The sequence below is a fragment of the Lepidothrix coronata genome, unplaced genomic scaffold (assembly GCF_001604755.1).
Source record: "Lepidothrix coronata isolate B3197 unplaced genomic scaffold, Lepidothrix_coronata-1.0 Scaffold45, whole genome shotgun sequence".
NCBI classification, from domain to species: Eukaryota; Metazoa; Chordata; class Aves; order Passeriformes; family Pipridae; genus Lepidothrix; species Lepidothrix coronata.
In genome coordinates, this window is record NW_016690225.1 from 509,328 (window position 1) to 524,618 (window position 15,291).

Consider the following 15,291-nt stretch of genomic DNA (forward strand, 5'->3'; position numbering starts at 1 on the left):
GTGTAATATACTACAGTATGGTTCTTCTTTACTCCCTTTTCCTTAGGCCCCACTGGCTGATGTTTTTTCTTGTCATGAGAGAAGAAAGCCATGACATCTTTTAGTTCATTGCCCTTTTGTTCTCTGTGTAATAACTCGTATGAGACTTTCCTTCATCCTTTCTCTAACTTTCTTTACTTCATTTCTATCTTAAGTCTTTGAACAGATCATTTGCCACTTTCCAAAGATGCTGCTGCTTTAGGCCTGTTGCCAGGCATAATGAATGATAAAGCCTGAGAACAGACCAATAAGGGCCTACTAAGTGGATATTTTGTTTCTGCCTCTCATGACATTGTAACTTAGGTAATTCGGTAATTTGACTTAACTTTTGTGCATCCTAGCTGTGAACATGAACTCAAAATCATCACCTTTGTGGTTCTGAGCCCTAACTTTGAGCCAAAGCTGACATTACCTAAACAATATTTGTTAGAAACTACTTAAAAATAGTAAGGCCTTGGAATTAAATATCATCAGACCATGGACTATTAATTGCATTAAACTTCTGCATCCATTAAACATTAAAAATGTTTAAGACCTAATGAAGTCCCTGTCTCCAAGATGCCAGTTTTCTAAAAGTCACATGGAATGAGACTCTGTATCTGTCATGTTTGCATTATTGCATGTGGTCATAAAGGGGATATTTTGAGGCAGTGTTCTTTCAATATTTCATAATATCACTTTGGAATTTTTTTTATTTTCATTCCAGGAGGTAACTGATCCAGTCCTTTTTAATAAAGGAATTACATAGTATATGCAAGAGGTTTATAGATTTGAGGAGATATTCAAACTAGTAGTCACATCCATTGCAAGCCATGTATTTACTATTTCAGAATACTGTTTTCAATTGCAGTTTTCATCATTTTCATTGCTTTCTAAACTCATGAGTGGAAAAACTAGTTGTAGAAAAAGATTATTTTTTTGTGTATGTGCATGTAGCAATAAATGTAAAATTATGTACTTTTGTAGCTTTATTTCTTTACATATGAGTATCTTTATATGTGTTTTCAGAGGTATTCTATGCATGTTTGACTCTTAAGGTAATGTAAATGAAATAATTTCCCTTGCTTTGTTTCTAAGGAGACAATTTTAGCATACATGTATGCTTTCAGATACTGAAAAATTTCTAAGATTGCTTTTAGAATATCAACAGTGTGTCTTCAGTTGTTCCTTTGTTCTAGTTCATAGTGTGACTCAGACTTATTACGATCAAGATCACTGTCAATTCACATATTTTGAATTTAAACTTTTCATTTGTTCATATAATTTCCTAGTATTCATTCCTGATTTAAAATGCTTTAAGACAATTATAAAATGTAATAGTGACCTAAGGTGTGAGATCCTTAGCATTAAACTGAGCAGCTTTCAGGAAATTGATCTGTTGAAATAATTAATGGTTTCCTCAAAAACCCAGCACTAAACTGTTTATTGCATCTTGTTGCCACGTACCCCCTCTCAGTTCTCTTCCAGTGCTTCTTTGACTATCCCTGATGCAATTCACCTAAGAAATCAAATCTCTGTAGGGCATTACTTTATGTTCATAAGTTATTTTCATAGCAGCTCTTCTACAAAATAGTTCAGAAATAGACTTGTAATGGAAACCAAGAAGGTAAGTTTAGATATAGTAAAAGGTCGATACTCCCCAGTATGACTGATTATACATAACCAAGACGTTGGATTTGCCTCATTCCTGAAAAAGGTGCTGTATCACTGAGGCTATTAGTACTTTCAGCTTTATAATTCTTCAGAGAAAAGAGAGCTGAAGAATTAGCATTGTATTGAACAACACACAATCCAATTTCTCTGTATTGGTGGTCCAGTACACAATTAATGCTTTGACTTCAACTTGATTAATGCTTTTCTTAACTATTTTCTAAATTAATATCAACAGGTCAGTTTTAGGCCTGTTTCCTTAGACTCTTTGAAACAGCTGCACCTTTTACATCATGTGCTCGTATTTCTTCTTACAGTCAGGGAACAGATAAAGGCACTAATCATGAAGACATATTTATTTTCCCTCCTAACTTTGCACCTCTCTAGTTTTCTGTTTGCTAGCTTCCTTTTTTTGTTGTTGTTTTTTTGTGACCTTGGAATAGGTTCCATTGTTGTACACAGAGATTTCTCTCCTTTCAGAACCGACTAATATTAAAGCAGTTTGTAGAAACAATGACTTTTTGTTGGATTAACACTCCTCAATTTAATGAGTAACATCTATGTTCAATATTGTATTATGTTGTATTCTAATATTGCCCTGGGTTTACAGTTCTGGGATACGGAATACGTCCATTCGTATTCAAGGTCTCTCTCTCTCTATATTTAAGTTTCTTTACACAGAATCACTGAATATTCTGAGTTGGAAGGGACCCACAAGGATCATTGAGTCCAATCCTTAGCCCTGCACAGGACCATCCCTAAGAGTCACACTGTGTGCCTGAGAGCATTGTCTAAATGCTTCTTGAACTCTGTCAGGCTTGAACTCCGTCAGGTGCTGTGACCACTTCTCTGGGGAGCCTGTTCCAGTGCTCAACCACACTCTGGGTGAAGATCCTTCTTCTGATATCCAACCTAAACCTCCCCTGACACAACTTTAGTCCATTCCCTCGAGTCCTGTCACTGGTCACCACAGAGAGGAGATCAGTGCCCGCCCCTTCTCTCCCCTCACAAGGAAGTTGTCACTGCAATGAGGTCTCCCCTCAGTCTCCTCTTCTCCAGGCTGAGCAGACCAAGTGACCTCAGTCACTCCTCATACAGCTTCCCCTCAAGGCCCTTCACCATCTTCATTGTCCTCCTTTGGATGCTCTCTAAGAGCTTAATATCTTTCTTATATTGCAGTGAATTGTGTACACATCCCCTTTATTTTTCTCCATCTTTGTTTTTAGTTTTTGTAACTTCATTAAGATTCTGCTAAATAGATTAGACCCCTTAGCTACCTGTTGTCTAGCTTTATTACATATTCTGCATTCAGCTCAATCTTCAGCTAAAAGAGTGTCTCTGCTACGTCACTAATATCTCTTCTGTTCTTGTACCTCAGCTTTCTGTGGCTTCCAGTTCCTCCAGTGTTTTCTGCTCTCCTTCCCCTTCCATTTTAAATTTGCTGATTTCTTCATTCATGACTATCTCCTCATCAACAAAAAATGTTCTGACAGAGTGCTGTGCTGATTCATCCCAATTTTTTTTAATTACTATTTTCACATTCAGAAATAAATCCGTGATCTCCACAAAATGAGTTCTCTGTTCCTTCAATTCTTTCACATTTCCATTTAAACAACTCTTTATTTAATGGTACTGTGAGAGGTCAGTTACCTAAAGGCCTTTTACCCAATGATAATATTCTGTTTACTCATTTTCAGGAAACAATAGGTTCATCTGAATAGGTGTGGAGAACAATAAGTTCAATGAGTGGAGCAAGGAGTCACTGATATGAGGTAGCTAAGTTATTTTTAGTATAGCAGTCTGAATGTTTGAAAAAATGTTTTTTGACTACAAAACATAAGAAAGATAAATGTCAAGAAAGAAAAGTTTCAGCCAAAGGACAGCGCTGGCAAACAAACAAACGAAAAAAGGATGTATGCTAGTACTGAATTACTTGACACTAGACATTAAGGGAGCCATGTTAGCAACAGGGAGAGTACAGCTCTGAAATAGCCTTCCAAGATGACTAATGGGGGTAAAAAGAGGAGTGGCCAAAAAGGTGGTTTATTTTCTGGCTACACACCAGACTCTGACATAGGTCTCAGAGAATGTGCTTTATTTTGTTATATGCTGCCAGTCTCACCTTACATTACCAGAGTGTTCTTCAGGTTCTAGCCAGGGTCTGTCCCCTCAGACCAGTCCATAGTGTATATTTCAGGAGGATTCTGATACAGGTATAATGGTTCTACTCATCCTCATCTCATATCTTCTCTATACTTTATATCTTTCACAGATGCAGATTTTCATTGTTTTATCCCCCCTCCCCCCCTCTCTCTCTGTCCCAGGTATCCATGATTTTGATGATTTTAGTATGACTGTCCTTAGTAAGTGGGAAGTTAGCATGTGCCAGAGACTTTCCCCAGCAGTCGATATGAATGAAGGTACTCTGATTTGGAGACATCAAGTTAATAGAGAAAAGGGAACATAACATGGAAAGGGCCAGTACTGCTCCATTCACTGATGGAAATGTAACTGTTACTACCAAGTCTCTGCTGACTTCTTTATAATCACATATTAGAAATTACATTCCCTCCTCCTGTATGTAACCTGATAGATTAATTTTCATCTTCGGTTTTCTTTGGTAATATCTGTGATCCCTGAATTCTGTTGCTGAGCTGTGTCTGTAATTGCATTTACATGTATATTTCGAGTGTCTCACTGAGAAGGCTTCCATATCAACCCTCTCTTTTTCTGTTAAGATTTCCCAGATAGCTATCCTTTGAATTTGCTAGATAACATTTGCTGCAAAGAAATATTTCTGTTTCTCCCTGGCTTTGGTACTCTTCTCTTAACTGATTATGAATTCAAGCTAAAAATGGCCAAATAGAATCTGAAACTTCCTGTTGCTGACCATTGCAGAGCTTGTGTGTTCTTCAACTTGAATTTCTTTAGAAGTTCCCACTTTCGCTGTAGGAGCAATGAGTCCTATAGATGTTCTCTGAATACTATTTTAAAGGTGCAGCCTTTTCTTTGTCTCCACTTGTGTCTACGCTTTTGTCCTGTTATGATTCAATTGTTGCAACATCCTTCTCTGTGACCTTTGCAAATTCAATATTCCTTTACTCTCATCTAGATTCAGTTCTCACATCAAAGTTAATCTCCTTCCCTATCATTTTGTCCATCCTTCACATTCCTCCACTGGCTCTCATGTTAAGTATGTCTTTGAGCTCAAACAGAACATAAAGCACTCCCTGACAGATCCAGCTTTCATTTCAGTCTTGTTAGCATTACAGATTTAACTTAGTTCACATACCTACTTCAAAGTTGAACTTAAGCTGTTTCTCCACCTGCCTTTAGGCACAATTGTGGCCCAATGCTTCTGCATTCCTCAAATCAGAATTCTATATCTTTACTTCCTACTATCAGGAGCCCTAGCGCTACTTCAGAAGCTATCTCTGTCATTAGTTACCTTGATGCCTTCAGAATTTACTACATGCCATTTTCTTTGCCCACCCCTTGCCTTTCACATTTTAATGCACGGTATGCTGGATCCAGCAGAAAATTATCTCTCTGGTGCCTGCAGTCCCTACCCTTCCTGAAATGTAGTTCAATAAACCTCAAGGCTTGTTGAGCTCTCACAGATCCAAAAGCACTTCCTGACAGATCCACCCTTTATCTCAAGGTTTAGTGAAGGCAATATAAAGGAGGAAGGGCAGTGTAGTCACTGAAAGAACTGGACCAGTTCAGACCCCTAGTGAGTGCAGAAGCTGAATAACTGTTGCTGTCTGGATTCTGTACTCAGATTCTAGTTCCACCCTTAAAGCTGGCTTTGACTGTAATGCAGTAACTTGTATGCCTCTCAATGAGCAGTAAGATAATTGTTGCTCTTTTCTATCGTTCACTTCTCCTGGAAGGATCCAGTGTTATCTTTTAGTTTTCAAATCTAGCTCTATCATTTGAGGAACACAGCAAATGCAGACATATCTGTAAGATCCTTACTCTTGCCATTTAATGCCTCATCTCATTTCTGGTATTGCTTGTCCACCAATGAATCTTTCTCTTCAGACCCTTATTTTATTAAACTCTCATCCTTGCCTTAATCGTAACAGTAACCCCAGTCACTCTGTCAGTCCTAGGCTAAACTGATTTGTTTTTACAAAAAAGGACAGTCATTCTAGCTTCTCAGGGAACTGCTAGAGCTTTTTATTATATATTTGAATTTCTACTCTCAGCCCAGTTGTATCATCACAACACATACTTGCCCTCTTTACTAGAACAGCAGTTAAATAAGTCCTTTCATTATAACTACTAGTTAAAGCTCAGCAAACATGGTGTTCAGATGGCACCTTACTTGTTTCAGTATGTGCCCATTGCTTCTGTCACTGGGCATCACTAGTAGTTGGGGCCTGACAATAGTCTTCCTTTTTAATGTGCTAATTTAGGGCAAACATCTTTCGGGCATTTTAGCATAACCAATATATGTATAAACACACAGTATTTACACTCATAGGCGTATCTTAACAGGTGGTGTTGTCCAGACCATTTTCCAAGGGTGGCCATTAAAATTTCCTATAAAGTCTTCATTTTCGCTGGCACCAACTATCATTTTTTACTCAGAGGTTTGCAATGGGCCCAGTAATTAACCTAGTTCTTCAGCCTACTTTGGATTATTTTCTGAACTCTGATTGTAAACTCAATACTAATCTTTTCCAAAAAAAAGCCCAGCGTCCCATAATGGGTAAAAAACTAAGATTTGTCTGTTCACTGCTAGTAACATCTCTTATCCTCAACCTATGAGCAGTACCTGATCCTTTCAAGGCCTCTGAGCAGTGTACTAATATTCTAAACCTTTCTGATACATGATATGTTTGTTTGCAAAAGCATAGGTGTTTGCATCTACCTAATCCGTTGGATGGTTTGGTCTGTTTGTTGGTTTTCTCTTACTTCTGCACAAACAGAGTCCATGGAGTTGCTTAGTTTTCTAAGTCTCCATTTAAATGATGAGAATTCTATTACAGCTTTTCTGTAAGTTGACAATTTTTGGTGGAGCTTTTATGCCAGCACTATACAACTTCTGTTATCTCTGATGCTAGAGACTCATCAGACTTGTAACATTTTGTGGCAATTCCAGTCACTTCTCTCTACTTTAAAAAACACAAAGAAAGTAGAAGTCAGAATATGAAATGTGTTGCTCATTCAGATGGATTTTTAAATAGCAATTACTATACCCATGCGTTCTAAAGGTTGCACAAAAATTTTGAGTAAGATAGGGACACTATTCAGTATATCTACATAGAGACATTTTCATATGATATGTTGTGTTCCAATAAAAGAAATGTTATAACCTTTCATCTGCAAAAGAAACTGGACCCACAGTCCATTTACTGAAGGAGGTATTTAGCAGAACATGCATAATATATGGACAGTCAGCAACAGGGACACCCCATCAGTGATCAGTACCCTTGATCAGATGGCCCGTTGGTGGTGACAACTGAGTGCAGGGCTGTTTTTTGCAAGCTCCTTTATATGATTTAGGTGAACCCAAAATCAGCAGTAATAGTTTATTTAGTTCAGTTATAGTTGCTATCATAGTTTGTCCTGGTTTTGTCTGGGGTAGAGTTAATTTTCCTCTTAGTAGCTGGTGCAGTGTTGTGTTTTGGATTTAAGATGAGAATGATGTTGGTAATATACTGATGTTTTAGGTGTTGCAGAGTAGGGGTTACCCTAAGTCAAGGACTTTTCAGCCTCTCATGCTGCTTTATCAGCAAGTGGGCTGGGGGTGCACAAGAAGTTGGGAGGGGACACAGTTGGACACATAGCTGACCCCAACTAGCCGAAGGGGTATTCCACACCATACGGTGTCATGCTCAGTATATAAGCTCAGGGGAAAGCTGCCTGGGGGGGCACTGCTTGGGAATGGGCTGAGCATCATTTGGTTGGTGGTGAGCAATTGCTGTACATTTGCATCATTTGTTTTTCTCGGATTTTATTTCTCTCTCTTTTCGTTATTTTCCTTTTCATTAATTTTTTTATTAAATTGTTGTTATTTTATTTCAATTATTTAACAGTTCTTATCTCAACCCATGAGTTCATGAGTTTTCTTAGTTTTAGCCTTCCAGTCTTCTGCTGCATCCCACTGAAGGGACAGGGAATAAACTATGTGGTGCTTAGTTGCCAGCTGGCATTAAACCATGATATAGGTGCACACATGACCCACAAAATCATGCTAGTTCTCAAATTACTGACAATTAGCAAATTTTACAAAGTGGATGTTTAGCAATCTCACCACTAACCTCAAGTACATGAAACTTATTTCAGTTTTACTGCTGTGTCCATGGCCAAAAGCAGCATATCTTCTGCAAGCTGTTCAGCATCAAGCATTTGGTGGCTAGGGAATATATACATCTATGCTAGTAAAATTAAATTTGGGACCCACAGCTGAACTCCACTATTCTGTGTTCTAACTCAAATTTGGGGTTTAAAAGTACAAAATGATCAGGCCAAAATTATGTAAAATTCCTAATCTTCTCTGAAAACCAGTTTTAGAAACAGCCTGTGGCTTTACTAATATTTTATATGTTCACATTAGAATGTGAAAGTAGTGGCTACTATATCTCCTAGTAAATTAAACAATGTGAAGGCATGGGCCCAAGCACTATAACTCATTTACCTATGTGGTTGTGTTGTTAGAAAACTCCTTGGCATTATTCTCACCTTGCACTTTTCTAAATAATTCCTATATGTGGTTTAGTTGTTACTCCAGAATAGAAACCAGTGGGCAGTTTGATTGTGGCTCTCCTCTCTGGGTGGTGAGTGCTTGCTAGCATCTGTGTGGCCAGTCTATGCCAGTTGGCCTTACAGTCAAAGACTCTGGCACTCTTGAACTTATTCATAGAAATATAGGCATACAGTATCTGTAACTTTTTAAAAAATGCTTTTGTTCTGCAGCAAATGTGCCATAATTAAAGATAGTTTTGTCGCTCTTTCGTTCACCCTGAGGCTGGTACTACAGCACACCCAAGAGGCTGTAAATTCACTCTAATTTCTACCCCACCACGTCTTTTATCCATAGAAGTAGTCCTTAGCAAAAACTTCAAATAATTACATTATGTAAAGATGAATAAAAATGAAAGGATATTGTGGTCAGAGTAGTTTGTTGTCGAGCATATGCCATACCCATGTATGCTAAAGTATATGTATATGCTGGCTGCTGCACTAATTGATCTTCAACCAAAATTTCTATATTTCTGTTTTGACCACTGTGTTTTTGGAAGTGTGATGTGTGTATTCATATACCAATAATTAAGGATTTCCCACAGTGTAGTTTGTTTTTATTGCAGTGTGCATACTCATAAATCTCAATGATTTCAGTATCATATGCTGTATGTAGCACTGTAGCACCATCTTGTGTGAGCTGCAAATGTGTTTTCTGTATATGCATTCAGCAATCTTCACGTTGAATAAAACAATTTTATTTAAAACCCTTTTATATGCAACTGAATTTGGGAAATGAGAACATGAAATAGCTCCCCCTTAAAATCTATGGTAGATTTTGTAACAGTGCATTCATTTAAGATACCTGTTTGTTTGGATGATCCGTATAAATATGAGACATGGGATGCTGCAATCTGGAGGTGATAAATATGCATTCTATCTGCTTTATGCTACAAAACTACAGAATTTAAGCACAGAAAGTAGAATCTTTGTGAAAAATAAAATGAAATTAAATGAAACTATAATACAGGAAAAGCTGCTAGGGAAAATTAAGTAGAAATGGTTATGAAATATCTGACAGGAATAAAGCTGTAAAACACTTTTAAATGACAGCAGGTAGCAAATGGGGCAAGGACACGGAACTGAATGTTCATATTCAGCTGCAGTGCTTTGATGTTTCTCTATGTTTTGAAAGATACACATGTACAGGGGCAAAAAGTGAGAAGAGAAACACATAAAATAGTCTTGTTCATATGACAGAGCAAACAATAGTTGGAGGAATAGTTGTGGTGCACTGAATGCTCTCCTACAGTTTAATATCTCACACATGCTTCTTTTTTTCCATCTTTTCATGCTTTAAGTTGTGTCTAGTTTCCCTTCGTTTTTCTTCCTACTTTTACTGAGCTAATTTCAGAATACTCAGGAGTTTGTGGAAAAGGAATTATAGTCTTAATGCAAGTTCAGCCATGAAGGAGGTAACTATTAGTTGCTGCCATTGCTACATCCAGCGTATTATAGTGGTCTTGACAGCTCTTTTTTTGAATGTAATGAAAAGAAGCTCTCACATCACTTATAGCACTTTCGTCTCTTCTTTTGCTCTATGAAATATTTATGTTTTCCAAGTTTATTAACGGATTTTGGGCAGTTATAAATACATAATAACTCTGATTCTCTTTGAGTGATGATTCATTTGAACATTTAGGTGATGGAAACACATATGTTTAAGAACTCAAAATATAGGAATTTTTTGCCTTCATTGTAACATATAAATGTACTTTTACCCACGTGTGCTTCCTAAATGTGGCAGAGAGGTAAAACACCCTCTTCCTTCTTATATGCAACTGAGTAATAACTGTTTCCATGCCTTAACGCCTAAAGAGTCCTGAGCCACAGTATTTTCTGACTATTATTTAATACTAGGAATAAAAAGTCAGTCTTTTACTTCTGTGGGTTTTGCTATGATTTCCTCAATCAAAATATCTATGTTCAAACCACACATTGCATAGGAGCACATCATATCATCCCAACTGCATCAAATGTTTGAATTCTTGGAGGAATGTCATGTAATTGCTGAATACTCAGTCTGTCAGACTTTCAAGTGTGAAAGTAAAAGAGCTATTTAGAAAAGCTGTAATGCTGCTTATTTTGGTAGGAGTAACTGGTGAAGATGTGGACCTCATAAACATTTTCACATCAAAAGAAATAGTGTTGTGTGATTTTAGATCAGGAATACAGATATCAGGAGAGGGAGATTGTGTGATCAAGAAAGACAGCATTTGACTTCTCTACAACCAACTATATTCCAGCACATGGCCAAATAATTTTGTATTAGTCCTTGATGATTGCATCAAATCCAGATCTTGAAAGGAAAGAACTGACCTGTAGAATGAACATATATATTGACAGATGCTGGGGGAAAAAAACCTCTGCTTACCTTTGCATGCCTTTGTAGCCCAATTTTTTTCTCTGTCTTCTTTTGAATGCTGTTTTTGTTTGTGAGCCTTGGGGGGAAAGAATTTTTCCTCTTTCTTTTGAAATGATAAAAGCAAGAAGAAGAAAAGATCTGTGGGTACCAGTTATTGAAGATAGACTGCAAGAAAAAAAATGTATCAATGCTTCTCTCACCATCCTTTCTAACTCTGTGCTTGCAATGTGTAGATTAATAAGAGCTTGGGTTTCCTATTTTGCAACAGTTTTGACAGCAAGCAGGTGCAGCTAATGCTAAAAGCCTTTAATCTTGCATGCTTGAGCATTTGTGCAGCCATCATGTCCATATGAGAAGTACATCCTGAAATCTCTCCACCTGACTGTGTAAACATCATTATTTCCTCTTAACTAGTCTTCCATGGCACCTTCAATTTTTCACTTCTAGATGCATTCATGCAAGAGATTTAACTGTTTTCTAAATCAACATTAAACAAAGGCAACTACCTTGTATAGTTCAGATAGTTAAAGAAATTGAGAGAAAACAGAAGTATTAGTAAATTGAGGATATTCACTTAGATTAAAAGTTCAATAGTAATAAACATTGAGACATTGGCTAAAAATTTTCAACAGGAATCGAGGCTAGATAATGGTATCCAAGATTTTTATGATTTTAAAACTAGATCGGAAGACTCGTGGCATGATTCCAACACCAGTTAAGGACTGAAGGAAATATGTAAAAGACTGGTGTAAACAGAATAAAAGCCACTTGTATATGCGGTCCAAAATACCACTGTGCAAACTAACTCACTTCCAATACATCAAACTGTAATCAGTTTTTTCCACTGGCACATTTTGTGTGTTTTGTTTAACATGCAAGATACACCAAAATCCCAGGCACTGCAAACCCTATGGAAAGAGAAGGGAAAGTGGTGTGGATATTTTGTATTTTGCCATCCTATATGCTGAGTTTTGAGTAAAAAATCAATTTCTCTGCTTTTCTATGAAAAAACTGTCACAAAACATACTCCAACTAAAATCTGAGCAGGGGTTCCATTAGCAATCGTTCAGGAGGCACTCATGCTTTCTTCAACACACTTTTCACTGTCTCTGACTGTATGAGGCATACAGAAGAAATGGCTGATCTTTATTTTGTATAGAGTACTACTTTATTAAATAGATAGTGCCAATAGGTTGGAATTCAAATTTCACTTACTTAAGAATATAGTGAAAATGGAAGGGTTTTTTCATTAGTGGTTTATATGCTCAGATTATTTTGGTGTCTTTGTCACTGCTTTCTACTATTGTTTAAGAATACTGTATTTAAGAACTTAGTGTATGTGCAGACACTAGTAATTTCCTTTTAGTAATTTTCTTCTTATTTAATTTCTTTCATTTCAGATAACTCTTGGAGTGATCCAGTGGAAGTGACAGCACTTTATTCATTTGAAGGACAACAGCCAGGTGACTTGACTTTCAAAGCTGGAGACAAAATCACAGTCACAACTAAAACAAATTCCCAGTTTGATTGGTGGGAAGGAAGAATAGGAGGACAAACTGGCATCTTTCCAGCCAATTATGTTGCCATAAGTAACAACTAAATTTGTACAGTATAAAATGTTGAGGCAGTAATATATTCATACTGAAAAATATATTTTAACTTTTCAGATTTTATTAAAATGAGATTCTCAACCAAGACTGTTCTAACAAAAAAAATGAAATGCCTTGAATGATCATAACTTTCCCCTAAACTTATTTCTTAAATAAACAGTAAGTGATAATCAATTCATGAGAGTTTTATTTTTGAACAAGTTGCCATATAAAAAGTAATTCAATTTGTGTCTAGTTTCAATTCGGTCTTGCTGTGTGGATTTATTTTTTACATGAGAGAAAAACCTGTAAACAACTTAAAACTAGACATGCTGAAAAAATGCTGATTTTTATTAAAATACAATTTATGGTCTCTTTCTTTAATAAATGTGCTCAAATTTACTTCAAACCATCTCTGAGTTGGAGTTCCTTACTTTTACTAAATACAGATATTTTTTCACAGGTATGGCAGATGAAATTGCCTTTATACTTGGTTTTAAAAATCACTGTAGATATTGCAGTTTTTCTTAGTAACTATTTTAGGTCTGGTTTCTAATGTTTGTCATTGTTAGACATGCAAAGACTTTTTTTTAAATTCTAACAGTTAAGCAGTTCAGCTTCTCTGAAACCTTGTCTCATATTGCCCTCATCTTTGAAGAATTTAAGCACTTCTGAAAGTTTTTTTTTAATAAAATGCGTGAATAGTCCCTCAGAACATACATAGGCTTATCCTTGATTCCTGTAGGAGCTTGTTCCACAGGTGGAAGACAAGATAGAGAAATTTCTGCCTAGTACATAAGTAAGCTTGAATTCTTCCTGCTTCTTCTCATTTAAGACTTTTATAATGTTTAATCTTTAAGGAAAGAGCAACACTGAGTAAATTGCAGAGAAAATAGAGTCAATTAATAAGGTAAAGTATAAGTAAGTAAGGGATATATAAGTAAGAAAGGGAAGGTATTTCTGTAGGATGTATGTAATAGTAATGTACAGCACTATCATTCTCATATTTCAGCTTAATTTTGAGTATATTTCTAAATCAACTTCATTTTACAGATACAACTTTAAAGTTGATGTGACAAATCAAAGCAGAGGTGAGAACGAGACTTGGAGTTTTTGAGAACCAGTTTAGTTTCCTTCTCAATGCTGAATATGCTGAATTTGCCTCTTATATGGAGCTAATGACAAAATGATAATTATGCTCCTTCAGTTTCAGCTTTTCCCCACTTGAAAATGTATTTTGTTAAATCCTTGTTTCTTCTAGCAGTGCTGTAAGTACCAGAAAATTAGTATGTATGATCTTTCCAGCAAGCAAGTTACAGTTGATCTGCTGTTATGATCCACTAATCTATCAGATAATGTTTAACCTCAAGTTATCTCATCTGAATGGCAAGGCAAAGCCTAGTGTAGATGAAGATTTAGCATCATTAGGAAATCATTCTATTCTACTCATTGGCAAAAATTTCTGGATTTCTTTCAGATTGGGCCACACATGTTTGATAAACAAACTTAAAATGAGACAAAAGAGACTGAAACCATAGTCAAACATGTTTACTTCCTCTCAATGAAAATCCTTCCTAGACTTTTCCTCATAGATCAGACAGATGTGTGTGTGTGTGATCTGTCTTCACATAGATACAATCATCAAACAAATCCATGCTGCTTGCAGGTATTTTTTTAGAAAATATTTTCCAACCAGCGGGAATGTGTTATATAACCTTTATGTAGCTGCAATGGAAGTGTTAATATATGCCTTTAGAAGGACTGTTGTAGCATCTGCCAGTTTGAGGTGAGAAAGCAGGTTCTGCATTTACCTATCTTCGACAGACTGCATCTATAGCTTCTTAATCCAGAAAACACTAAATAATCCACTATCAAGACTCAGTGAACAGGATTTATAATGTTCAGAAGCTGGATATGTAACATATTCACAAAGAATGACTCCTGCATTTCTGATACCATGTTGCTGCTCTTTAGCTGTGCAGTGTAAGCTGAAGCATCCACTAGCAGAATTGTGCTGTAATACTTCATTAGTCATTTCCAGAATGCTGACTACTTTTTCAGCCAATACTTGCCTTTGTGTAGAGTTGTTAAAGCTTCTTAACTCATCTCAAGTGTCTTCTTCCATGAAACTCTCAGAATTTATGAACTTGCACTGAAAAATCTTTTTATTGTTTATGTAAATTCAGTTTCTTGGATTGCCTTAGCTGAATTTGGGGAAACATGTCGGTTGTTTAAGTATTCATGATAGTCTGTAGACTCTGCAGGATATCACTGACTAATTACTAAATCCAAGCTGCATTTTGAGGGGGAAATATTAAATGGGAAGCCTATCTCATAACTGGAGTATGTCTTACTTTGTTTAAATATCATATAGGAGAGAGAAGATTCAGCAAATTAGCCTAATGCAAGAAAAGCCATTGGTTGTCAAAACCAAACCTTCTTGGAGCACTACAGAAATCTACTGCCAGATTCCAAATGTCATTGACACAGGCTGGATCAGCTCAGTGGGCTTAGGCTTAGTTCCAAAGGTGTTTTTACAGCAAAAACACTTTACAGTAAAAGGCAGCCTGCATGTCTGGGTAAACTAAGAGATCTGTAAAGAACAGGTAGTGGTATCGCAGGTTCTCTGTAGTAGGTCTAGGAACAAAAACCTAGAGATACACAGAGTCATCCATGAGACACGTGTTCTGGTAAGAGAGGTTTTCCATCAAAGAAAATCCATGTATGTGTTCCTTTGCTACTGGATGCCTGACTCAGATCCAGAAGAAAGAGAAGATATTGAAGAAGATAGTGCCTCTGGCACAAAGTATTTAATGTGTTTGTCGACCAGTTGTGAGGTATCTGGCATCCAGCTTTTAGTGGGGGCTGGGAGAATAGATGTCTGTAGCACCAAAT

At 36.7% G+C, this 15,291-nt stretch overlaps 1 protein-coding gene across 2 annotated transcripts in view; it reads left to right on the forward strand.

Moving 5' to 3' along the window:
• SH3YL1 (SH3 and SYLF domain containing 1) overlaps positions 1-12,808 on the forward strand; it is a 51,452-nt gene extending 38,644 nt beyond the window's left edge. For both annotated transcript variants that reach the window (XM_017814510.1, XM_017814511.1), the window contains exon 10: positions 12,208-12,808. In XM_017814510.1, the coding sequence (XP_017669999.1) occupies positions 12,208-12,407 (200 nt within the window). In that variant the 3' untranslated portion in view covers positions 12,408-12,808. The remainder of the gene's footprint in view (positions 1-12,207) is intronic.
• Positions 12,809-15,291: the final 2,483 nt, after the last annotated feature.